Source organism: Lemur catta, chromosome 1 (genome assembly GCF_020740605.2).
Source record: "Lemur catta isolate mLemCat1 chromosome 1, mLemCat1.pri, whole genome shotgun sequence".
In the NCBI taxonomy this organism is placed as follows: domain Eukaryota; kingdom Metazoa; phylum Chordata; class Mammalia; order Primates; family Lemuridae; genus Lemur; species Lemur catta.
The window spans coordinates 218,907,645-218,933,615 of record NC_059128.1 but is presented as its reverse complement, the minus strand read 5'-3'; the positions used below and the strand labels follow the sequence as shown (position 1 = coordinate 218,933,615).

General features: G+C 32.5%; 1 protein-coding gene across 9 annotated transcripts in view; it reads right to left on the bottom strand.

The window, feature by feature from the left end:
- DLG1 (discs large MAGUK scaffold protein 1) overlaps positions 1-25,971 on the bottom strand; it is a 276,957-nt gene that overhangs the window by 126,313 nt on the left and 124,673 nt on the right. For 6 of the 9 annotated variants that reach the window (XM_045539998.1, XM_045539999.1, XM_045539996.1 and 3 more), the window contains 2 exons: positions 19,088-19,186; positions 5,476-5,529 (listed from right to left, as the gene is read on the bottom strand). In XM_045539998.1, the coding sequence (XP_045395954.1) occupies positions 5,476-5,529; positions 19,088-19,186 (153 nt within the window). The remainder of the gene's footprint in view (positions 1-5,475; positions 5,530-19,087; positions 19,187-25,971) is intronic. The other 3 variants (XM_045540001.1, XM_045540002.1, XM_045540003.1) reach the window with 1 other exon arrangement.

Below are 25,971 nucleotides of genomic sequence, written 5' to 3'. Positions count from 1 at the left end.
TCAATGAAACTATAGTATCAGTTAATACTCAAAATTAAGTATAATACATCATACTTAATGGCAAGACTGAAAGCTTTTTCCTAAGGATCAGGAACAAAACAAGGATGTTTGCTCTCACCACTTCTATTAAATATTGTAATGGAGGTTCTAGCCAGGGCAACTAGGCAAGAAAGAGATAAAAAAGGCATCCAGATTGAAAAGGAAGAAATAAAACTGTCTCTATTTTCTGATGACATGATATTGTACATAGAAAATACAAAAGAATCTACATTAAAAAACTATTGAGGCTAATAAGTGAGTTCAACATGGTTGCAGGACAAAAGATAAACACCTAAAAGTCAATTAAATTTCCACACAAGCAATAAAAAAATCCAAAAATAAAATTAAGAAAGCAATTCCATTTACAATAACATCACAAGAAAAACAAATACTTAACATTGCTGAAAGGAATTAAAGAAATAAACCTATCTATTTACAATTAATTGATTTTCTTTTCTTTTTTTTTTGAGACAGAGTCTCACTCTCTTGCCTGGGCTAGAGTGCCGTGGCATCAGCCTAGCTCACAGCAACCTCAAACTCCTGGGCTCAAGTGATCCTCCGACCTCAGCCTCCCGGGTAGCTGGGACTACAGGCATGTGCCTCCATGCCCGGCTAATTTTTTCTATGTATTTTTAGTTGTTCAGCTAATTTCTTTCTATTTTTAGTAGAGACAGGGTCTCGCTCTTGCTCAGGCTGGTCTCGAACTCCTGAACTCAAGCAATCCTCCCACCTTGGCCTCCCAGAGTGCTAGGATTACAGGCGTGAGCTACTGTGCCTGGCCAATTAATTCATTTTCTACAAGGGTGCCAAGATCATTCAATATGGAAAAATAGTCTTTCCAACAAATGGTGATAGGCAAACTGGATATCCACACACAAAACAATGAAGCTGGATCTCTACCTCACACTATACAAAAATTAACTCAAAATGAATAAAAGGAAGAGCTAAAACTATAAAACTCTTAGATGAAAACTTAAGTGTAAAACTTTGTGAGGTTGGAGTAGGCAATGGTTTCTTACATACAATACAAAAAGTGACAAAAGAAAAAATATATAAACTGTACTTTTGTGTTTCAGAGGAAATTATCAAGAAAGTGAAAATATATAATCTATAGAATGGGAGGAAACTTTTGCAAAACATATCTGATAAAGAACCTGTATCCAGAATATATAAAGAACTCCTTCAAAAGCACTAATAAGAAACAAATAATCCAATTAAAACAGTCAAGTGATCTAAACTGACATTTCTCCTAAGAAGATACGCAAATGGCTAACAAACATGAAAAAATGTTCAACTTCATTGGTCATTAGAGAAATACCAATTAAAGCCACAATGAGCTATCACTTCTTACCAACTAGGATGGCTATAATCAAAAAGATCATATCATCATTTGGTAAGGAATAACAAGATTGCTGATGATGTGGAGAAACTGGAAACCTCTTACATTGCTGATGGGAAGGTAAAATGGTACAGTGACCTTGGAAAACAGTTTGGCAGCTCCCTGACAGATTAAACAGAGTTATCACATGACCCAGCAATTCCTTTCCTAGGAATACACGCAAAAGAAATGAAAATATATGTCCATACAAAATCTGTGATGATACTCATATCAGCATTATTCATAATTTACTATGAATAACTCCACAATTCAAATTTACATCAACTGATGAGTAGGTACACAAAATGTAGTATATCTGTACAACAGAGTATTTTTTGGCAATAAAAAGGAATGGATTACTGAGATATGTCTCAACATGGATGAACCTTGGAAACATTATGCTAGATGAAAGAAGCCAAGATACAAAAGTCCACATATTGTATAATTCTATTTATAAGAAAGGTTCAGAATAAACAAATCCATAGTTACTTTAAGTAGATTAGTGGTTGCCAGGTGCTGGGTGTAGAGCAGAATGGGAAGTGATTGCTAATGGGCAAAGGATTTCTTTATGGGGTGATAAAAATGTTCTGGAATTACAAAGTGGTGATGATGGCACAAAGCTGGGAATAAACTAAAAATCACTGAATTGTATACTTTAAAAGGGTGTACTTTGTGGTATGTGAATATTTTAAGATAAAATTTTTTTAAGGCGAAAAGGTAGAAAAAGGTGAGTAATAACATAAACTCAAATAAAACGACTTAGTACGTTTTAGACATTATGTTATCAAAAGATGAAAGTATTAATATACTGTGCTGGTGACAGTATGGGGTAAAATTATGTTGATATATTTTTGTTAAAGTATAAATGAGTAAAACTTTGTGAAATGCAATTTGGCAATAATGATCAAATCTAAAAATTAACATACTTATTAAGCAATTCTATTTATATGAATATATTCTAATTATGTACAATCGGCCCTCCATAACTGCGGGTTCCACATCCAACCACTGGATGGAAAACATATGGGGGCAAAAAACCAATTAAAAAAAAAACAACATAACATAATACACATAAAAATATAGTATAACTACTTATGTAACATTTATATTATATTAGGTATTACAAGTAATCTAGAGATGATTTAAAATATATGGGAGGATGTACATGGGTTATATGCAAATACTAGATAATTTTATATAAGAGACTTGAGCATCTGTGGGTTTTGGTATCCATGGGACTCCTGGAACCAGTCCCCCTGTGGATACTGAGGGATGGCTGTACTTACATATAAACACAAAAATATCTATAAAATTATCACTAGGGCATTAATATTAAATGGTAAAAGTCTGGAGACAACACTTAGATACATCTGCATATGCACAATGTGTATAAGGACATATATGAAATTACTAACACTTTTTGCTTTAGGCAAGGGTAACTGGATGATTGACAGGAGTGGAAGATGGATTTGCTTTTCACTGGATATCTTTTTGCATCTTTTGAATTTCGTACTATGTATATGCATTAGCTTTTCAATTAATGACTTAATTTTGGCAAGTGTAAGGACTGTAGCCAGAAAAAAATGTGTTCTAAGGTAGCAACTGCAATTTTTTTTATGTTTATTCATCAATACATAGAAAGTATTAAGTGATCAGGGAATTAACAATGGGATAAGAAATAAGTTTAAAAACCATTCTGGAATATATTTTAATATATTCAGAATGAAATTCCTCAGTCTCTTAAAAGCCTAAAGTTGTTTTACCCAAACAAAACACATTGTTTTTGCCTATATGCTGCCAGAGCCACAGAGAACAGTTATTAACTGCTACTGTTTGGATGTTTGTCCCCTAAAACTCATGTTGAAATTTGATCCCCAATGTTGGAGGAGGAGCCTAATGGGAGGTGTCTAGATCATGGGGACAGATCTCTCACAAATGGACTGGTATCATCCTCATAGTAATGAATGAGCTCTCGCTCTATTAGCTCCCATGAGAGGTGATAGTTAAAAAGAGTCTGCACCTCCTAGCTCTCTCTTGCTTCCTCTCTCACCATGTGATCTCTGCATATGCTGGCTCCCCTTCAACTTTTGATATAAATGGAAGCATCCTGAGGTTTTCACCAAAGGCCCAATTTTTGAGCCAGCAGAATTGTGAGCCAAATAAACCTCTTTTCTTTATAAATTATCCAGCCTCAAGTATTCTTTTATAGCAACAATAAATGAACAAAGACAACATTTCACATGGTGTTCTTTTAAGTATGATAAAGTACTTTGATAAAGCACCCTTTGATAAATCTTGCTTGAGGAATTGGAATTTAACTTATGTCCTTATATACAGAAAAGGGTTAATGTTTCAGGCCTGCTACTGCTACTATCTCTAAAAAGGCCTGCTTTCAAGGTTGAGTCTTAGCTGGGATCTGGGAACTTCGATTTTGGCAGTGTTCCTACCATTTCTGAACTTACAGGGTGGTTTATTGTGCCTAGACTTTGTAGAGACAAGACATTTTATGCTAAACATCTGCTTTCCTTTTGGGAGTCTGGAAATTTGGCATGTGCTAGACAGAGGGTGCCTATTTGACCAACTGGAAATAAAAAACCTGGGTGGTGAGTCCATTCCAGGCTTTCCTGGGCAGAAATATGGCATACATGGTGCTGTATTTTCATTGCTGGGGGGAAAAGTGCTATGTATGACCCTTCATGGAAAGAAGAAAGTATAAGGAAGTCTACACATAGATTCCTCTAAACATACAGCCTTACGATCTAACTGTGGATCCTTACTTACTATATAGCTACAATAAATTTTAGTCATGAATAAACTATATACTCAGTCTTGTGAGTCTCCAATCATGAAAATGGACTTGGAGACCCTAACATATCTTGCTAAGCAGGAAAAATATTTTTTCAATAATATGTTATATAAACTTGAAATTATAAAAGTTTTCTTTTTACTTTAAGTTTGTTGCTTGGTATGTTAATCTTGCTTTCAATTTGTAGACATTTCCCCTAAAATGCATGTGCATTTATTTTCTTTGTCAATATTATTATTTTCTATTAGTTCTCATATATTAATAATAACCTTTCAGCTGAAAGAGTATTAAAATAAAAACATTTAATCACTGACTACTCCACTATAGAAAACATACTTCAACAAAGAGAATAAATAAGGGAGAAATAAAAGTATGTGAAAAACATACTAACAAAAGTACAAATTCTGCTTGACTAAGTATTCTACATCAGTGTGAAAGATAATATCAAATGAAATGAAGAATCTGAAAAAAGGGTAGAACAGCTTTTTTGGTTTGGTAGTAAGTCTTATCTGAAGTTTTTCAAAAATCCCCAAATATCTGAAATACCCATATTGATATAAATACAAACAGAATATGAAGCCAAATAAAATGTTTTAAAGTACTAAGTGAAAATCAATTATAGTTCAAATAGGGGAGAAAAGGATTTTTACAGTCCGTAAAACTATGCACCATTTGAATAAAATAAAATACACTGGTATTCCTTCTATTTATTGAATGGGTACTACTTTTACATCTCCAAAGGTATTTTTCCTTTGGAGTGAAAATGTTAGATTAGATTCTGTTGTTCTGGCTATTTATCTTCAGGAGAAAGAGGGCTTCTTAACAAAGTAAGTTTAGAGAGAAGCACTAGTAAATTTAAGATTACAAAGTTATAACTAATTATTTTAATATACGAACACATACAAACCTGGTTACTAAAAATCTAGTCACTGAATTAGACTTGTAAATGACTTTTTGAATACATGGCACTGGTCAGAGATAGCCTTTAGTGAAAATTAGTCATCATAACTTCAAAATAAAACTATAAATATTTATTTTAAAATTTCTGCTTTATGTATGTATGGAAAAAAAAGGTAACCCAAACAGGACAGTAATGCTTCATTTACTACAGCAAGTAGATCTATAGTATATAGTTACAGAACATCTTAAGTAAAATGTATTGGAGAGAAAAATGCTGTGATCTTTGTACCTGTATCAAAAACTGAACAGGAAAAGCAGAATTATTTAAATGTGGGGAGGAAATGGAACTTACGTAAGTTGGTGTTTCCAAGCTTTCTGTGTTGATCAGTACTGGAGGAGGATTTGCCTTTAAAGAAAAAATTGTAAATATGTTAGCTTAACAAGTAAATCACATAACATATTAATGTTCACAAATGTTAGAAGCATATGAAAGACTTGCTACTTTTATGTTATAATGTTATATGAGCTTTTAATATGTTAAACAATGTATCTAGTTCCCAGTACCAAATGGAAAAAATTAGGTGTAAGCCGTTAGTTTTTGAGAAATCAATTGCTATTTCTGCTAAAACAGCCATATTTTCTTAAAATTTGCAAAGTAGTTCACTATAGCTTTCTAACAAAAATCCATAAATATTCTTTAGTATAACAACTCTTTCTAGGTTGCTTAAAAATCATGAGGACCCCGTAAAGATTCCAATCATTTTATCATCCAGGAAAAAAATTCTTCCCTACAGTGAATTGTGTTTGAACATGAAAAAGAAGTCCATTGCAGGAACAACTTGATTGCAAACTTTTAGAAACTTAGAAATATACTCTTAATGCAGAAGCCCTTGATTATTTTCACCTTCGATTATTGTTCTCCACTGTTATTCTAGACCACCCACAGAATAACAATGGTTTACAGCAAGAAAAACAAGTAGAATAACATACATCTAATTAAATTTGGATTTTAAAAAGTGTGGATTTCTGGTTAAGTTAAAAGATATTATGATGTAGATGAAACTAAAAAATAAATCACAATTAATACCAAATGAAAACCATATCAGAAGACTGATGTAATTCCCCCCCAAATTATTTCTTCTGCATATTTAAGATTATAAAAGTACAAAGGAAAACAACAGTTTTAGAGAATAACTATCCTTTAAACAAACTTTAGGAGATATGTTTGTAAACATCAACAGTTCTACTCCAATTAACTAGAGAATTACACATAAAAGCCATATGAAAACATTATAACACAATCATTTTCTTCTAAATATAGAGGCATTTTTATAAAGGTGAATATTCAAAGTCAAATGATACACTATTTTCAACAAAGTACTAGATTTGGATCATCATACAATAAAATGATAATATCATAAAGACAACACAGTTTCATGGTTTAAAAAATCATATAGTATGCATTCGGGTTACACAAAGCAGTAGGTAGGTAATACTTTGTTATATATAAATAGAACATTAACTACAGTAGTTTATATTCAGCCATACTATTCATTGAATATAACAGTCTACCTTTGAATGATTCAGTGAAAACCAACCTAATACACAAAAATTCTATGTGTAAGATTGTTATTTAAGCAAAGATACTCAACTTATAGACATTCGAGATTTTACAAGTATTTGAAATTATTCATTTCTCAATGGCATGCTGACATTACTCAAATTGGTAACATTTCACTTCACCAAACACATTAATGATACAACTTCACTGCTTAATAAGCTTCGCTGCTTATTCTGCTTAAGCAATTACAGAGGAGGGGGGCAAGAAAGAACAAGGCTATTTTAAGTTACAAAAGAAGTTACATTTTTCAAATACTATGGCAAGAAACCTTTTGTTTCCCTCTGACTAGTTATTATGAAACATGTAGTAGAAGAAGTTGGTTTTTATGAAAATATAATTTGTATCATAATTATTACAATGTTAGCTGCTTACCAGCACCAACTCATCATTGTATAAAAGTTACCTTTTGATTGTAATCATTTAAAAAGTCTTGCTAATATTGAAATATATACATAAGCAAAATGATATAAGGTGTTATGCTTATTTCAATATAAAACAATGAGAGGTTGAGAGGAGGGGTTATGGTTCAAATAAGAGTGCACATGGGTTGATGACTGCTGTAGCTTGTGATGGGCATACATGGAGTTCATTGCATTATTCTTGCTACATTTGAGTATTGTTTAAACTCTGCATAACAAAAAGTAAAGCAAAAAATCATAATAAGTACTCAGTTTGTAAGAGGTCAATAGCTAAGGCAGTTGTGAAATACTATGGATTAGGGGTGCAATTAAGAAATTAGCATTCAAACTACAAAACTTATTTTAACGTTTAAAGTTCATTGCAGAACAAAGACCAGTAAAAATGATTTATAATTTTGACTTAAAGGACACTAGATAAGTAATATATGTACAATAAGTTTATTTGTAGATTATCTCATAAATAAGATGAGTAAATAAATGATCATACCTGTAGGGCAACCTAGGGAATAAAAAACTTGAAATTGGACAAAAACCATGAATGTTCACATTAAGGATTAATCAAGAATTTCGATTTAAAAAAAATGTCAGGATGATACAAAAACCTAGCAATTTTTTTTTTTTTTTTGAAATAGGGTCTTACTCTATTGCCCTGTATAGAATGTAGTGACATCATTATAGCTTACTGCAACCTGAAATTCCTGGGCTCAAGTGATCCTTTTGCCGCAGTCTGGGACTACAGGCACGTGCTACCACACTTGGTTAATTTTTCTATTTTTTGTAGAGACGGGGTCTCACTCTTGCTCAGGTTGGTCTCTAACTCCTGACCTCAAGTGATCCTCCTGCCTCAGCCTCCCAAAGTGCTAGGATTACAGGCATTGGACCACTGTGCCTGGCCAATCCTAGCAATTTGGAAAAGATATATCACAAAAAATGGTCCAAAATAAGAGGCGATAGAAAGAAATGAAGCTCAAGAGGCATAATGATATAACTGTCACAAGTTTAACCAACTAAAATAATGATAAAACTGTCTAAGAATGATTGTGTTAGTAGGTGAGGAATGAAAACATCTATCTTGGAATAAATGATACCCTTAGCTACTAACTTGAGATTTTCTAAGTTCTCATATTACAAAATACAGAAATGCCATCTGCCAAACTAGTACTCCATAGCTTTCCAATTTGGTGGAAGTGGGAATGGGAGTGAATGGGGTAGCACAATTTGAATGGGCTCATAAGGTATGATGTATTACTCAGACATGATATCCTAGCACCAAACCAAAAGCTATTCTAGCAGCAAAGCTAAAGGATCAGTTATTATACTTCAGAAGGAAGAGATGTATAAAATTTGGCCACATTAAATATGTACTTTTGGGTAGCTTAACTGCACAAAAATAAAAACACTAGCTAATCTGGCCAATTTAAGACTTCGGGATCCTTAACCAAGACAGTGAGTAGCAGAATGGTTAATGTAGAATTATCCATTTTGCTTAGGAAGAAATCAAACAACAACAATAATAAAAAGACTTGGGAAGGATCTATGTGACAGATATTTCAAATGAAGAAAAACTCTTCATATACCTGGTTCTGTATCTGAAGACCTGCTCTAGGTCTCTCTTAACCTCACACTACCATTCAGTGACATTTGACTATAGGTAAATCACAACTATTACTGAAACTGACTTTCTCCATCTATAAAAAGATAGCAACTCCTGCCTTTTACCCAGGAGGACTGCTTAAGCAGACCAACTTATACCTTGTCAAAGTCCCATGGGGAGAAGCGAGAAAGAAAGGGGCAGAGACTATTTGAAGAAACAATGGCCAATACCTCCCAGATTTGATGAAAGACATGAATATAAACACCTAAGAAGCTCAATGAATTCCAAGTAAGATGAAGTCATAGAGACTCACACTTGAGATACATTATAATAAAACTGTCAAAGGCCAAAAAAGGGGGGAGATTTTGGAAGGCAGCAAGAGAAGTGACTCATCCCATAGAAGAAAGTCTCAACAAAATTATCAGCAGATTTCTCATCAGAAACTTTGGAGGCCAGAAGGCAGAGAGTGGATATATTCAAACAGCTAAAAGAAGAAAAACTGTGAACGAAGAATCCTATTTACAGCAAAACAGTCCCTAAAAAGTGAAGGAAATATTAAGATATTCTCAGATGTACAAAACCTAAGAGAGAGTTTGTCACCACTAGAACTGCCCTAAAAGAAGTGCTAAAGGTCCTACAGGTTGAAATGAAAGGAAACTACACTGTAACTCAAAGTTTTATGAAGAAATAAAGATCTCAGGAAAGGTAAATACATATTAGGTAATTGTAAATATAACATAATTGGTAATTATAAAACATAATACATAATTATAAAAGCTAGTAGTATTGTAACAATGGTTGTGTAAATTCACTTTTGGTTTTCTACATGATTTAAGAGACTAACACATTTTTAAAAAATATTGTAAAAAGTCAGCTTAAAAGTTAGATCTGAGTATAAAAGCTTATATTAGTAAATAATTAAAGTCAATATTAGTAAATAACTAAAAACAGTTGTTAATCTAAAAGGTTCATAACTCACATTTTGTCTTCTACATCATTTAAGAATGTAATACATTAAAAAATTACTAGTTCCTGTTTTTGAACATACAACATATTAAGATTTAATTGTGTGACATCAACAACTGAAAAGGGTAGGGACAGAGCTGTTAAAGGAGCAGAGGATTTTGTGTATTACTGAAGTGAAACTGAAGCCTTCCCTGGTGAATTCTACCAAGCATTTAAAGAAAAACAAACACCAATCCTTTGCAAACTTTTCAAAAACAAATTAAGAGATGAAAATACTTCCAAACTCATTTTATGAGGCCAGCAGCCAAACACACTACAAGGAAAGAAAACTATAGACCAATATGCTTTATGAACACTGATGCAAAAATCCCCAACAAAATACTAGCAACTGACATCAGCAGCACATGAGGTCTCTCCAGAAAGTATCCAGCCATTAATATAATGAGAACGTTTTGCGTGACATCAATTTTACCTGGCAGCCACGGAGAGTGGACTGTAATGTGCGTGTGTAAACAATTTACTGTACTAGTCAGTGGGGTGCTAGACGTCGTTTGAGTGAGCATTTGTACGGTGTGGCCGTCGTGTTCAAGATGACTGAGCACGTAGAGTAACAAAACTGCATCAAATTTTGCATTAAGCTTGAACATTCCTCCGTGGAAACTATTCAGATAATGATTCAGAAGGCTTTCAGAGACATGCAATGAGTGCAGAGCAAATAAAAGTGTGGCACAAACACTTTAAAGATGGTTGAGAATCTTTTGAAAATGATCCACGTTCTGGAAGGTCTACAATAAGCAAAACACTTGAGAATGTTGAATGTGTATGGGTTAGGTTAAGAGAAGCTGGGAGAATTCTGTGAGTTATTGAGGCGTCTACTTTGAAGGGGACTGATGCATCACTGTTCTATGTAAAATGTTTTTTGTATCTTCTTCAATAAATGTCTCTATTTTTCATGTTACATGGCTGGATACTTTCTGGACAGACCTCCTATTACAAGGTTGATACACCATGACTGTGGGGTTTATTTCTGGAATATGAGGATGGTTCAACACATAAAAATCAATCAATGTAATGCACCACCTATTAACAGAATGAATGAAAAGAACCATGTGATCATCTTACTTGTACAAAAAGCATATGATGAAATGCAACACATTTTCAGGATTTAAACACTCAACAAACTAGGAATAGAAGGAAATTATGTCAACATAATAAAAACCATATATACAATGCCCACAGTAAACATCATACTCAATGGTGAAAGACTGAAAGCTTTTCCTCTAAAATTAGGAAAAAGGAAAGGGTATCTGCTTTCTCCATTTGTATTCAACATAGCACTAATTGAATAAAGTTGTAGCCAAAGCAATTGGGCAAGAAATAAAAGACATCCAAATTACAAATGAAAAATCAAAATTGTCTGTTCACAAATGCTATGACTTTGTATGTAGAAAACCCTAAAGATTCCACAAAAATACTGTTAGAATTAACAAATGAATACAGCAAAGTAGCAGGATACAAGGTCAACATGCAAAAATCAGCTCCATCTTTTAACACTGAACAATCTAAAAAGGAAATTAAGAAAACAATTCCATTTATGATAACATCAAAAAGCATAAAATATTTAGGAATTAACTTAATGAAGGAGATAAGACTTGGACAATGAAAACTACAATACATTTCTGAAAGAAATTAAGAAGACATTTGAAGACTTCTGGTTCTAAAATGATGGCACAGAAACAAGCTGGTTTCAATCCTATCCCCCACCCCCGCAGAAACCAAAAACATATATAAAGTGCCGAGATTATCACCAGAAATACCTCAGAACTCAAACATGAAGATGAGACAGTTTGGGGGGCCACAGAGAAGTGAAAAAATTCTGAGCAAATGATAAGAGAACTGGATTTCCACATCTGAGAACATCAAACAGATGAGACCCAAATAAGACTACCCCAAGGCATATAAAGACAAAGACTGAACGTGAAAGAGTGGAAGATGATATTCCATGCACCTGGAAACAATAAATGAGCAGGAGTAGCTTTAATTACAACAGATAAAACAGTACAAATCAAAGACTGTAAAAGGACACAAAGAAGATCATTACATAATGATAAGTGGGGGTCAATTCAGCAAGAGGACATTAACAATCATAAATAATCAAAGCAATCCTGAGCACAAAGAACAAAGCTGAAGGCATCATACTACCCAACTTCAAAATTTATTACAAAGCTATAGTAACCAAATCAGCATAATACTGGCAGAAAAAAGACACACAGACCAATGGAACAGAATGGAGAACTCATTTATGAATCTATACAATTACAGCCAACTCATCTTCAGCAAAGGTGACAAGAACATACAACGGAGAAAGGAGACAGTCTCTTCAATAAATGGTGCTGGGAAAAATGGAAAACCACATGCAGAAGAATAAAAACAGACCCCTATCTCTCACACAAAAATCAAATGAAAATGAATTGAAGACTTAAATCTAAGACCTGAAACTATGAAAGTACTACAAGAAAACTTTGGGGAAATGCTCCAGGACATTGGTCTGGGCAAAGATTTTTTTGTGTAAGACCTTAAAAGCATAGGCAATCAAAGCAAAAATAGACAAATGGGATTATAACAAGCTAAAAAGCTTCTGTATCACCAAGGAAATAATCAACAAAGTGAAGAGACAACCCACAGAATGGGAGTTAAAATATTTGCAAACTATCCATCTCACAAGGGATTGATAACCAGAATGTATAAGGAGCTCATACAACTCAATAGCAATTCAATAAATAATCTGATTAAAAATTTCAAAAAAAATCTGAATAGACACTTCTCAAAAGAAGACATACAAATGGTCAACAGGTATGTGAAAAAAATGCTCAACATCACTAATAATCAGAGAAATGCAAATCAAAACTACAATGAGGCATCTTTTCACCCCAGTTAAAACAGCTTTTATCAAAAAGGCAAAAATGAATGCTGGCAAGGATGTGGAGAAAGGGGAACACTCTTATGCTGCTGATGGGAATTTAAATTAGTACAGGCACTATAGAGAATAGTATGGAGGTTCCTCAAAAAACTGAAAATAGCAATTCCACTATTGAATATATATGCAAAAGAAAGAAAATAGAAAAGACATCTGTATTCCCAAGTTTATTTGTAGCATTATTTGCAATAGGCAAAATATGGAATCAAACTATGTACTCATCAATGGATGAATGGATAAAGAAAATGTGGTATATGTACATAATGAAATATTAATCAGCCATAAAAAAGAATGAAATCCTCTCATTTGCAGCAACATGGATGGAACTGGAAGTCATTACATTAAGTGACATAAGTGTAATAAGCTGAGCACAGAAAGACAAATATCAAATGCTGTCACTCATATATGTGGGAGCTCAAAAAGTAAATATGATGAAGATAGTAGATTGGTGGTTACCAGAGGCCAGGAAAGATGGGTGGGTGATGAAGAGAAGTTAATTAATGAGTAGAAATATTTGGTGTAATAAAAGAAATAAGATCTAGTGTTAGATCAGTAGGGTGACTATAGTTTATAATAATTTACTGTATATTTCAAAACAGCTAGAAGAGAAGAACTCAGATGGTTATAGCACAAAGAATATTTAAGATGACAGATATCCTAAGTACACCAATTTGATCTTTACAAATTTTATGACTGTATTAAATTATTACATGTACCCTGAAACTATGTACATCTATTATGCAGCAATAAAAATATTAAGAGATACAAATAAATAAACAGGAAGAGATTATGTTCATGGATTTGAAGACTCAATATTATCAAATTGTCAAATATTATCCAAAGCAATCTAGAGATTTAATGCAATTTCTTTCAAAATCCCAACGGTGTTAAAGAAACAGAAAAACCCATCCTAAAATTCATTAGGAATCTCATGGGACTCCAAATAGGCAAAACAATCCTGAAAAAGAACAAAAAAGCTGGAGGACTCAGAATTTCTGGTCTCAAAATTTACTACAAAGTTACAGTAATCAAAGTGTGATATCGGCATAAAGAAAGACTTACATACTGTCGGAACACAGTCTAGAAATAAACACTATACACAAAAATCACCTGAAAATGGATCTATGACCTAAATGTAAGATCTATAAGACTCTTAGAACAAAACACAAGGTAAAAGCTTCAAGATATTAGATTTGACAATGATTTCTGGATATGACACAAAGGCACAGATAATAAAAGAAAAAACAGTCCAACTGGACTTCATGAAAATTAATGAATTTGTGCTTCAAAAGACACAATCAACAGAATAAAAAGGCAATCTATAGAATGAGAGAAAATATTTTCAAATCATATCTCTGTTAAGAGATTGATATCTAGAATATATAAAGAATTCCTAAAACTCAACCATAAAACCAAATAACCCAATTCAAAAATGGACAAAGAACTTTCCTAGACATTTTTCCAAAGAACATACATAAATGGCCAAAAGTACCTGAAAATGTGCTCAACATCAGGAATCATTAGGAAAATGCAAATCAAAACTACGAGATACCACTTCATATCCATTTGTCTGGCTACTATTAATGAAACAGAAAATAACACAAGTGTTGGTGAGGATATGGAGAAATTGGAACCCTTCAGCACTTTGGTGGGAATCTAAAATAGTACAACCACTGTAGAAAACAATATGGTGGTTCCTAAAAATAAATTTAAAAAACAGAATTACCATATTATCAAATAATTCCATTTCTGGGTACAAACAACAAAGAACTCAGAGAGCCATGTCTCGAAGAGATATTTTTACAACCGTGTTTACAACAGCATTATTCACCATAGCTACAATGTGGAAGCAATCCAAGTATCCATTGATGGATGAATCGATATGGAAAATGTAGCATACTTATACACAAACACACACACTGGAACATTATTCAGCTTTCAAAAGGAAGGAAAATCTGACATATGCTACATGAGGACATAATACTAAGTGAAATAAGCCAGCCACAAAAAGACAAATACTGTATGATTCTACTTATACGAGGTCCTTAGAGTAGTCAAAATCAGAGAACCAGAAAATAGAATTGCGGATGTCCGGCTGGGGGGGGAAGAGGAAATGAGAAGTTATTGTATAATGGGTATAGAGTTTCAGTTTTGCAAGATAAAAAGACTTCTGGAGATAGATGGTGGTAATGGCTGCACAACAATATGAACACACTTAATACAACTTAACTGAAAATTTAAAAATGGTTAAAATAGTAAATTTTAAGTTATATGTATTTTACCACAATAAAAAAAGTTGGTAAAAAATATTTAACCTCAATCTTATTATAAAAATGCATCACACAGAAATGTAAGGATATGCTACAGATTAAGTTGCCTGTTCTCTTTTTCGTCATACTCATGATAGAAGATAGACTATGGCATTAATTTCAGATTAAAGGAGGCTACAGTGTCATGAAAACTAAATGCAATGTGTGGACTAGCCAAAGGACCTCATCTGGTTTTCTTTTCCCCCCTTATAAAGCACATTATTGGGGCAATTGGTAAAACAGAATTAAGGTCTGTAGATTAGATAATATTATTATATTAATGTTAATTTCCCAATTCTACCCATTATACTGTGATAATATTCATATTAGAAAAAAGTATTTAGTATTATAAAATATTAGTATTTAGAGGCAAAGTGGCATGAATCTGCAACTTCTAAATGGTTCACAAAAAATAATAATTTAAATACACAGGAAGAGAAATCTGACAAAGCAGATGTGGGCGATCTGGGTAAAAGCATATGACATTTCTTTGCACACTCTTGCAACTTTCTTAAAGTCTGAAATAAAAGAACTCTCCAAAATCAAACAGAATATGGGAATTGCAGTCAGGTGTTAGTGTGTAATTTTAATTTTAATGGTTCACCTATATAATCCAAAGTATGCTATTATATTTAAGATTACCTATAAAATAACAATACATCAAATCATGTGCTGGATTACACTAATGGTCCAATCATTTACAACCCAACACTCAGATGTTTTGTGAAATTTAAAAGGTCTGGGCCTAACGAGGTGGCTCACACCTGTAATCCCAGCACTTTGGGAGGCTAAGCTAGGAGCAATGCTTGAGGCCTGGAGTTTGAGACCAGCCTGGACAATAGCGAGACTTAATCTCCACAAAAAAATTTTTAAAAAATTTGCCAGGCACAGTAGTGCACTTCTGTAGTCCTAGCTACTCAGGAGGCTGAGGCAGGAAGACCACTCGAGCACAGGAGTTGGAGGTTACAATAAGCTATGATCATGCCACTGCACTTCAGCCCAGGCAACAGAGTGAAACTTGATCTCTACGAAAAAAAAATAAAATAAAATAAAATAAAAGGTCCAGAGGCAATAGGATGCTCTGCTCTGGACATATCTCTAATGTAATTACTCTCACGTTATGAAGAAGTTGTAAACTTGTCTCTTGCACAAATGGACAGTAGATTCCTAAAGGACAGAGGCAATGTTATATTATTCTTAACATCTGTATGAATGTAATAACTGCAAAAAATTGAATGAAAACCAATCCACTCCAAAGCAATATTTGAATATTAAAAAAGACCTTCACACACACAAAATTAGCTGTAATGCATTTCAACAATACCTTAATTAAATGATAGCTCTTCAGAATTGGTAGAAATAAATGTTTAGAAATAAATGTTTACTCTTGGGTAGTAATAAGCCTCTGGATTTAATAGGCCAGTATCATAGAGAATAAGTAGTCACACCCCACTTGGAAGAACTAGCATCTGTTCTATGTGGACAAACTGAGGTTCTCAGAAGTTGAATAATTTCCCTACCATCACACATGTAGAAATGGACGAGGCTAGGAAGTAGTGGAGTCAGATCTGACTATAAAGTCTATGCTCTTTCTGCAACTTTGAGCAGCCATTTCTCTGTACCATTCTGTATAATAAGCATGATAGCTCTTACTTGTAGAGGGCTTTCATAAAGCTCAAATGACATGATCAACATAAAAGTACTCTGAAAAGTATAAAAGTGTTCTACAAATAATGAAAGATAATATACTTTAAAAATTATCATCTATCTATTAATATCTATTGATTGATTGATCTGTCTTTCTAATTTGCCTGATCTCGAACTCATTTTGAAGTAGTCAGGGTAACGTTACCTCTTCCCCATTTTAATAGATGAAGGGGGTATAAAACTCAGGGTAAGTAACCTGTTTAAATGACAAAGACAAGACTAGACTCTAAATCTTTTGTTTTCTGCTTCTATTTCTATTACATCCTGATACGTCTAAATGTGAAGTAGTGGATCTTTAAAAGAAAAATCATATCCACTTAAAAGATTAAAATTGTGTTATATGTTAAGTATGGGTTTCCAAATTTACTTAGGGAAAAACATTTTAATCCATTATATTAATTTTATAATATACATGTTATACTTGATTAATTAGGAATACACTTATTCTGGAAAATGAGGCACACCACTGGCTTCTCATATAATACAACATAAACTGTTGAACTATCCTGCATTGACATTTATAGTATATTTAAAACCTAAAGTGAGGCTAGGCAGAACAAATACGCCTTTTTCTTGTGTATATATCTTCATATTTTAGAAAATTTGTTCTTTAGTTTACTGTCTCAAAGAAATATGAGATAACACTAATAACATGAACAGCGAAGTTTATGTGTCAGTTGCTATGTTGTGTACTTCACATGCGTTAATTATCCTCTCAATCACTGTAAGAACACCTCAAGTTAGTACTACTATTCATCTTCAGTATTACAGATGAGTAAAAACACGCTCAGCGTGGTTAAGTAAACTGCTCAAAGGTACATAGCTAGTAAGTGGTAGGACTGGAATTCCAATCCAGGTCAATCTGACTCTAAAACCTATATTTTTAACTACAAGGCTATGCAATGCATCAACAATTTCCAAGTGTAATGGGAATGTTAAGTTAGGGACACTTAGAATAAATAAATGAGAGAATTCTGAGTAGGAAAAGGTAGGCTTCCAACTGAATACAAGAACAGAGAATGGTTTAAAATCTCAAAGGATCCAGAAAACTATTTTAACACCAAAAGATGGAAAGAAGTGACAAGAGTAAAATAAACTTTCAGTTCTACTTTAAAAAAATGATACCAATAAACTTTATATACTTGGAAAGATGTTACATCATTATGCTATTAATATAATAACCCTTAGCTGCTGACTCAGAATTACATTTTACATATAAATTCAATTTCTTCTCTGCAGTATAGAGAATATCCGTTTGGATTTATCTATTCAATTTTTGGTGGTTTTATAATGACTTAATTTTTAATGATTTGCATAAAGGGTTAAAGATTATATAGAAGTATAATATTATAATTGCTACCATTCAGTCTTATTATTACAGAAATATTATAATGAAGTCATTGTAATTTCTCCTAGAATCCTGTTTTGTATGAATGTTCCTATTGATTTCTACTTTTTAGGGGAGGGGAATGGCCCTGAGATGTGAACAATCATAGTTGCTATTTCATTTTTCTCCAATGGACCTTATTTTGAAATTGCATTTATACAGCAAACACATGTTTACCTAGATTTTGTGCTACAGATAAATAACAGTAAAAATATCTACGGACACATTTATTTACACTTTAAATGAGATAGAGATTTTTCACACCAAAGATCATTATTATTATATTAATAATGTTACCATTATTTTGACTTTGCATAACTGTTGGAAGGGCAGTTAATATCTCAATAAACCACCTCTTGGAACCAGTAAAACTGTGAAAACAAAAAATTATCAGATTTTCTAATATCTGGCTTTTTAAAAACTGTTACATATAATTTTTTAAAATAAATTTTATTTTTGAATGGTTTTAGATGTACAGAAAAGTTGTGAAGATAACACCAAGAGCTCCCACATATTCCAGATACACCGGCTATTATTTTTAGCTAATAACTGAAAAAAGAATATTTTCAAAGAAGATAAATATATACTGGGAAACAAAGCATTATATAAAATTATACATGCAGTACAATATCAGGAGTGCAACGATTTTTACTATCTTTAGAAAATAACCAAAATTTCCGAAAGCAAAAATATTTAAAAACTGTTTTAAACCGATTTATGGGTACAAAAGGCATGTATATCTAAGAAGGTTCAATATTATGAAGATAAGTTTAGAATGTATCCTACTTCATACACAACCTAACAAAATGGCAAATGTTAAACACATTTTATATTAAATTCTAAATATCTCCCTAAAATTACCAATTGAAGCCCTAAGTAAATTACCAAATCTAACAAAAAACAGCTAGAACAGTTTTAAAATAATACAAATAAAACATTAAAAGCAAATAAAATTTTTATAAAGAAAAAGAAACTAATAAAAACCTGTGGTATGGTGGGTAGGATGACAGTATTCTCAGCAGGGACTGGCAGGACAGGGATCACAGGGACAGTGGGAGAAGAGGGAGGAACAGCTTCTGTTGGCTAAAAATCATCAATGACAAAAAATCAGGAAAAACACCAAAATAAAAGGGAACACATAACAAAAAATTGTGCCATAAAGATAAATTATAGTTTTCAGAAACAATTAAGAAACAGGTAAAATATTAATATATTATTATAATTTAAATGAGAAAATGCTCAGTAAAAATTATTTTAGAAATAATTATACCTCCAATAATCATTTTAATGTCTCTATAGTTAAAATACTCTATAGGTTTCAAAGGAAATAACAAAAGATAATCACTTACAATACTCCTCCTCTAAGAGATAAGACACTTGCTTCCTAGAGTGCAAAATATTTTTCTAGCATTCATTATATATTTGAATGCAAAGAGGAAAGCAGTCAAACAACCAAAAGTCATTTTATTAGCTCACAAAGCAGATAGTGAGAGTTTATAAATCCACAGATATAAAAATCAAAGGACCTCAAAATGGAATTCATGACATTTTAAATAATCTGTGCTATTAACCTTTATTATCAAGAATGGTAATAACATGCCACAGCCTATATGTAATTAGTTCAACTAACATTCATTGTCTACTATGTGCCAGACATATTTGGCAAAAATGAAAAAAAAAAAAGTAGAGAGAATTCTTATGATACAATTTAAACTACGAAGTTTTAGCACTTATGTGTAATTACTTGGCTCAAGTAATTAAACATAAATGTTAATGTTTATTTAGATTGATTCAATTATTTAAAAAAAATGTAACTAGAACACAGGAAAGGTATTTTTGTAACAAGACCCTATCCCTAAGCTGGATTAATCCATAAATATTTGCTATGCAAATAACATATATATATGTAAGAAAAACACTATAATCAAGTGGATAAGAGAACAGTATGCATTAACAGACTTAAAACAGGAAGAACAAACTGCTAAACTTTAAACAATGTTTATCCTCAATGATAAATGCAAAATAAAATGATAAAGATGACCTTTTCTTTGCCTATCAAATTAGTCAATCAAGATTTATTAAAAATGTGTGAAGTCTCTTCAACAGTGGTGCTGAGACAACAGGATATCCACATGCAAAAGAATGCAGCTGGACCCCTACCTCACATCACATATAAAAATTAACTCACAATAGATTAACAACCTAAATATAAGATCTAAAACCATAAAACTCTCAGAAGAAAACAGATGGGTAAATTTTCATTCACCTTGTGTTTGGCAATGGATTCTTAGATACGTCACCAAACACGTAAGTGAGAAAAGAAAAAAATCAATTAGATCTCATCAAAATTAAAACCTTTTGTGCACCAAAGGGCACTATTAAGAAAGTGAAAAGACAACCTATAGAATGGGAGGACATATCTGCAAATCATACATCTGATAATGGTTTAATATTCAGACATTTAAAGAACTCCTACAACTCAACAACAAAAAAGTAACTTGATAACCTAATTAAAAAAATGAGTCAAAGACTTGAATAGATGTTTCTGCAAAGATATACAACTGGCCAATAAGCACATGAAAAGATGCTGAACATCACTAGTCATTAGGAAAATGCAAATCAAAGCTATAATGAGATATCACTTCACACCTACTAGGAAGCTATACTATAATTAAAACAAAACAAAAAACAACAACATAACAAGTGTTGGCAAGGATGTGGAGAAACTGGAACCCTCATGCACTGCTGGTGGGAATATAAAATGGTAGTCTCTGTGGAAGTTTGGTAGTTTCCCAGAATTAGCATGTGACCCAGCAATTCTACACCTAGATGTATAACCAAAAAAAGTGAAAACACGGACTCAAATAATTAGATGCCAATCTTCAATGAAGCATTATTCACAATAGCCCAAAGTGGAAACAAACCAAGTGTCTATCAGCAGATGAATGGATAAACAAAATGTGGTATATACATATAATGGATGTTTAGCCTAAAAGAAGAATGAAATTCTCATACAGGATAGAAGCTGGATAAACCTTGAAAACATTATGCTAAATAAAATTACCAGATACAAATGAACACATGTGATTCTACAAAAATGGTAAGTTTTGTTATATATATTTTACCACAATAAAAAAAATTCCAAAAAACTTTTTTGAAATGCATAACAGGTCCTCTCACATTCCTGCTGTACATATAAATTCATACATACTTTAGGAAAAGCAATTTGGCAATAAATATCTAGAGCTTTAAAAATGTCTAAACTCTGACTTAGTAATTCTGGAAATCTACCCTATGGAAATAATTTAAAAATCCAATGTTTTAATACTCATAAGGTATTCTCTTGAACATTGTTTATATTTGGGGAATTGTGGAATATTCTACATGTCCAAATGTGTCAGAATGGTTAAATAAAAGATAATTACATAATGTTAAATATTATGTAGCAATTAAAAATTATCTGTGAGAACTGTTTATAAGTCATGAGGTATTGCTTACTGATATAACATTAAGTAAAAAAGGAAAGATGAAATTCAAGTAAAAAAAAAAAAAGGATAGAAATGTTTTGAAAAGTTAATTTCTGGGGGCAGGATTATGAGTGGCTTTTTACCCCTGCTTCTTTATTTTGAATTCTACTTTTCCGATTGTCAATGGTGAATGATATTATAAATGCAGGGTGAGTGACAGGAGATCTGTGCATATTAAGTGACAAACAATTATCTTTTACTATCAAATTCTCCAGAAAATAAACTGAAAATGTATTTCACATTAATTGTTCTAAAAGATACTACAAATTTCAATTAGGTTATAAGAATATTACAGTTGAAGAAGCTAAGGATCCAATTTAATCCTTCCTTTTACAACTGAGGTTCAGGTTACAAAAGGTAGGTTGTCTAAGCTTCAGGGAATTAAGAAAATAATTCCTGTACTCCTGTAACCTGGATTTCTTATGTCTTGTAGAAAGAGATTTTAAACCATTCAATTTTGCATTCTCTCTCTTGCTCTCTAATGTTCTCAGTCCAAATTAAGTTCCCAAGTTGGGATGATGAAAAAGTTCTGGAGATGAGAGTGGCGATATTTGCACAACATTGTAAAACGTACTTAATGCCATTGAATCCTACATTTAAAGATGGTTAAAATGGTAAATCTTATGTCATGTATATTTTAACACAATTCAAAAAAGTACATTGTGAATAAAGCTTCTGTGGGTTTGGCTTGAGACTCGAATCACCATTTATATATTGTTCTTGTAGAAAAAAAAATTCTGAATTCCATGAGATTAAAATTAATTACAATGGTAACCAATTTCATTGGAATACTTACATGACCTTTTAAAAATGTTTGAAAACCCATAGGTTCTGACTCCTAATTTATGATTAAGTATGAGAAATAAACAAAATAAAGCTTCTAGAAGATAATACGGTAGAATATTGTCATTACCTTGGTGCAGACCAATGACTTCTTAAACAGGAAAGTGCACGTTGTTGAAGCCCAAGCGGGGTGAGGAAAGTATCTGTGTGCAGGGAGTAGAGCAGAGGCAGCAGCCTGGCACAGGGTGTTGAAGCCTGGGCAGGGCGAGGAAGGTGTCCACATGGGCAGAGCAGTGGCAAAAGCCTGATGTGTTGTGGGAACTCAAGTGAGACACACTATGTATGAGGGAGCAGTAGGTTTGGGGGCATCAGTAGGGTAAAAGGAGAATCGTTGGAGCTTGAGCAGAGTGAGGAGGGTGTCCATCTAGGACAGCAGATAGTAGTAGGAAATTGCTTAAATACGGGGGATTTTGATCCAATAAATAAATACATAAAGGATAATAGGAATAAGGTTCCTCATGTCAGAAAAGGGAGTTACAAATACAGAAAGGTAGAAAATTAGCATGAGACCTACGGTATTAGACTAAAATTGGAAGTACTGGCATAAACGTGTGGTTTTATATGCTACAAAATAATTGGTTGTAGTAATCAAAAGTGTCAAACTCATGAAAGTCTAAAGATTTTCTTAATTTCAATTCTATTTTATTTTTAAAAACAGCTTTACTGAAGTAAAACTGAAATAAAAACTGCACATATTTAATATATACAATTTGATGAGTTTGCACATATGCATATACCCATGAAGCCATCACTACAATCAAGGTAATAAACATACCCATCACCTCTAAAAGTTTCCTTGTACCTCTTTGTTGCTGTTTTTTGTTTTTGTTTTGTTTTTATAAGAACACTAAAATTTTATTTTTAAAATGTTTGAAAATGTCACAATGTAATATGTTATTTTCTTATAGTCTCCTGTCTTAATAATAATAGGGTAAGATAACAGCTAACTAATAATACACTTTTGATATACAAATAAGACAAAGCTACAAGCACAAATTTTTTTCCACTGGGCAGTTGCTTTGTAAAACCCCTTGTGATAAACTAAAAATCCTTTAATGTCACATTTAAACTCCATTATAACCTTTTGTTTCTGAGTCTCTTCTAGAATGTATCTTTAGATAAAGATCTGAATACCATTTTAGAAGATTCCTAAAATAACTTACACCATTGTAACCCACCCTACTCTCTCTAGGGCACTGAATAAGTGCTTTGAAAAAGAACATATGCCCCTGCCTCTTCCTTAAGGGAGGCAAATACTGCTGGGAAAGTCTTCAAATGACATATCAACACATACAATTTCCAAGCCACAACTGATAATCAATTCTGTAACAAAGAATTACAGAACAACAAAATAATTCATTTAGTTTACTTAAAACAAAAATATAGCTCTAAACAAATAATCAAATGAAGGTTGACTGATGAGGAACAGCACAGATATTAGATGTGATAATAGGGTAAAATCAAAAGATAAGAGGATGTTTTGAGCACACGAATGAGCATGGTAAAATTCTAGGGCGCTGTAATAAGATTCTAAGTTGAAAAATGTAAAACTTAAGATTCTAATATAAGTAATGAAGCAGCAATATACAGTAACCAATATATTTGGGTTATTACAGAAGGAATTCAGCACAGCATTTTAAATTTGAAAAGTCTTATATAACTATTTCATTAATTAGGCAACGACTATTATGCCATCATCTTTGTTCTGCTCCATTTGTATCACTCAATAACATCAGCTCAAAAGGTTTTTTTTGGTCTTTGTTGTTTTTAAATCTTGACCACGTGACTAGAAACAGTCTCAGTTGTTTCTATCCATAGCAATACCATGGAATCATTAGCCTCTGAGGCTGCCTTTAGAGACTTGTTTCCATGACAACGGAGGCTATAATATTAACACTGTCTCAAGGAACACTGCAGAAAATTGTACATTTCTGTAAAATAATTGGATAGATTATACATATTTTTAAAGTATCTTTTAAAAATCAGTATCAAATTGACATCTATCTCAAAAATGTTTAAACTGATTTGTTTTTAGAGCTTTTTACTCATTTTTTCTATAGCTTTATATTTTACAACAAATTTGAGATCTTAAAATTATAAAACCAGCAATTAAAATGCAGATTTTCATAAAAGTGGTCAGAAACCTCATCAGGTACAGTCATGTGCATAACATGAACTGCACATCCACATTTATGACCATGTACCACCCTTCCTCACTTCCATTTATTCAAAAATAAATGTATATTGAGTGAGCCTACTACCTTTATTAAATCCCTTTCTGCTTAAAGTAGCTAAAGTGGTTTTTATTGCGTGCATTACGAATCCTGATTGATACAAGAAAAGACAGAAGGGACAATTTAGGAGGATACTGTGATAACCCACTTGAGAGGTGACCAGTGGCTTCAACTGCATGGTGGTAATGGTAAAAATGGACATGAGTAGTCGAATCGAGACAGAGTTTGAACGTAGAGATGGTATATCTTGGTGACTAATGGGAAGTCAGGAGTAAGGAAGGACTGTTAAAAATAACATTCACAATGGCCACTAAAAATTCTTTATTACACCATAGTTAGTCCCAGGGTTAAAAGAGTTGCAAGGCTACCTAAATACATTTAAAAAATATTTTCTCACTAAATTATTAAAATGATTTTCATAGCATAAGACGAAACTCCAAAGAAAATAAATGAAACCATACTACTGGGTAACTAATAATGCTTATATTTTACATTAACATGTTACATGAATGGGGTAAACTAAGCTTAGAATATACACAAAGGTTCAATAAAGTCTAAGAAAACTGATACCATATTTCCAGAGAAAATGAAATATATGAGTTAGCAAAGCTTTTGGTATCAGTATCTTAGATGACAAAGAAAAGTAACCACATGGAGCCACTGTTGGTTAATAGGATCTTATTTTAGTTTTGTATGACATAATTAATATTCTTAATCCAAGTTCTTCGGTCCTTTGTTTAAAGATGTATTATGCTATAATGAGGTATGTTTCTCTGATTAAATGTCAAAGAAGCTATTTGAGAGTAAAAGAGAAACCAGGAAAAAACTGCAAGCCTTTTGAATGTTTATAGAAGGATAAAATATAGCACAGATTTATAAAAGCTCTGCTTGTGAATCACTACACTCAATCAGGGTCTAGTATGTTCAGAAAAAGGTGTTTTTCATGGCTTAAATCCGTATCTTATTTGATTCAAATGCACTTTTTCCCTGTCACTGTAAACAGGTATCATCAACATACACTGGTGCAGTAACAAAAAAAAAAAAAAAGGCATGTTATTTGAACCAGTTTCATAAGACATCTGTGTCATAACTATCTCAGAAGCAAACATCTATAAAATTAGATACATTTTAAAACAAATCACTAGGGGTTTTAAAATACATATTTTTAAATTTAAAATAACAAAGGGGAAATAGGAAAAAAGATTTAGCAATTAATTCTAGCATAGAAACATGAGGACAAATTTGTCAGTTCATAGGCATATCA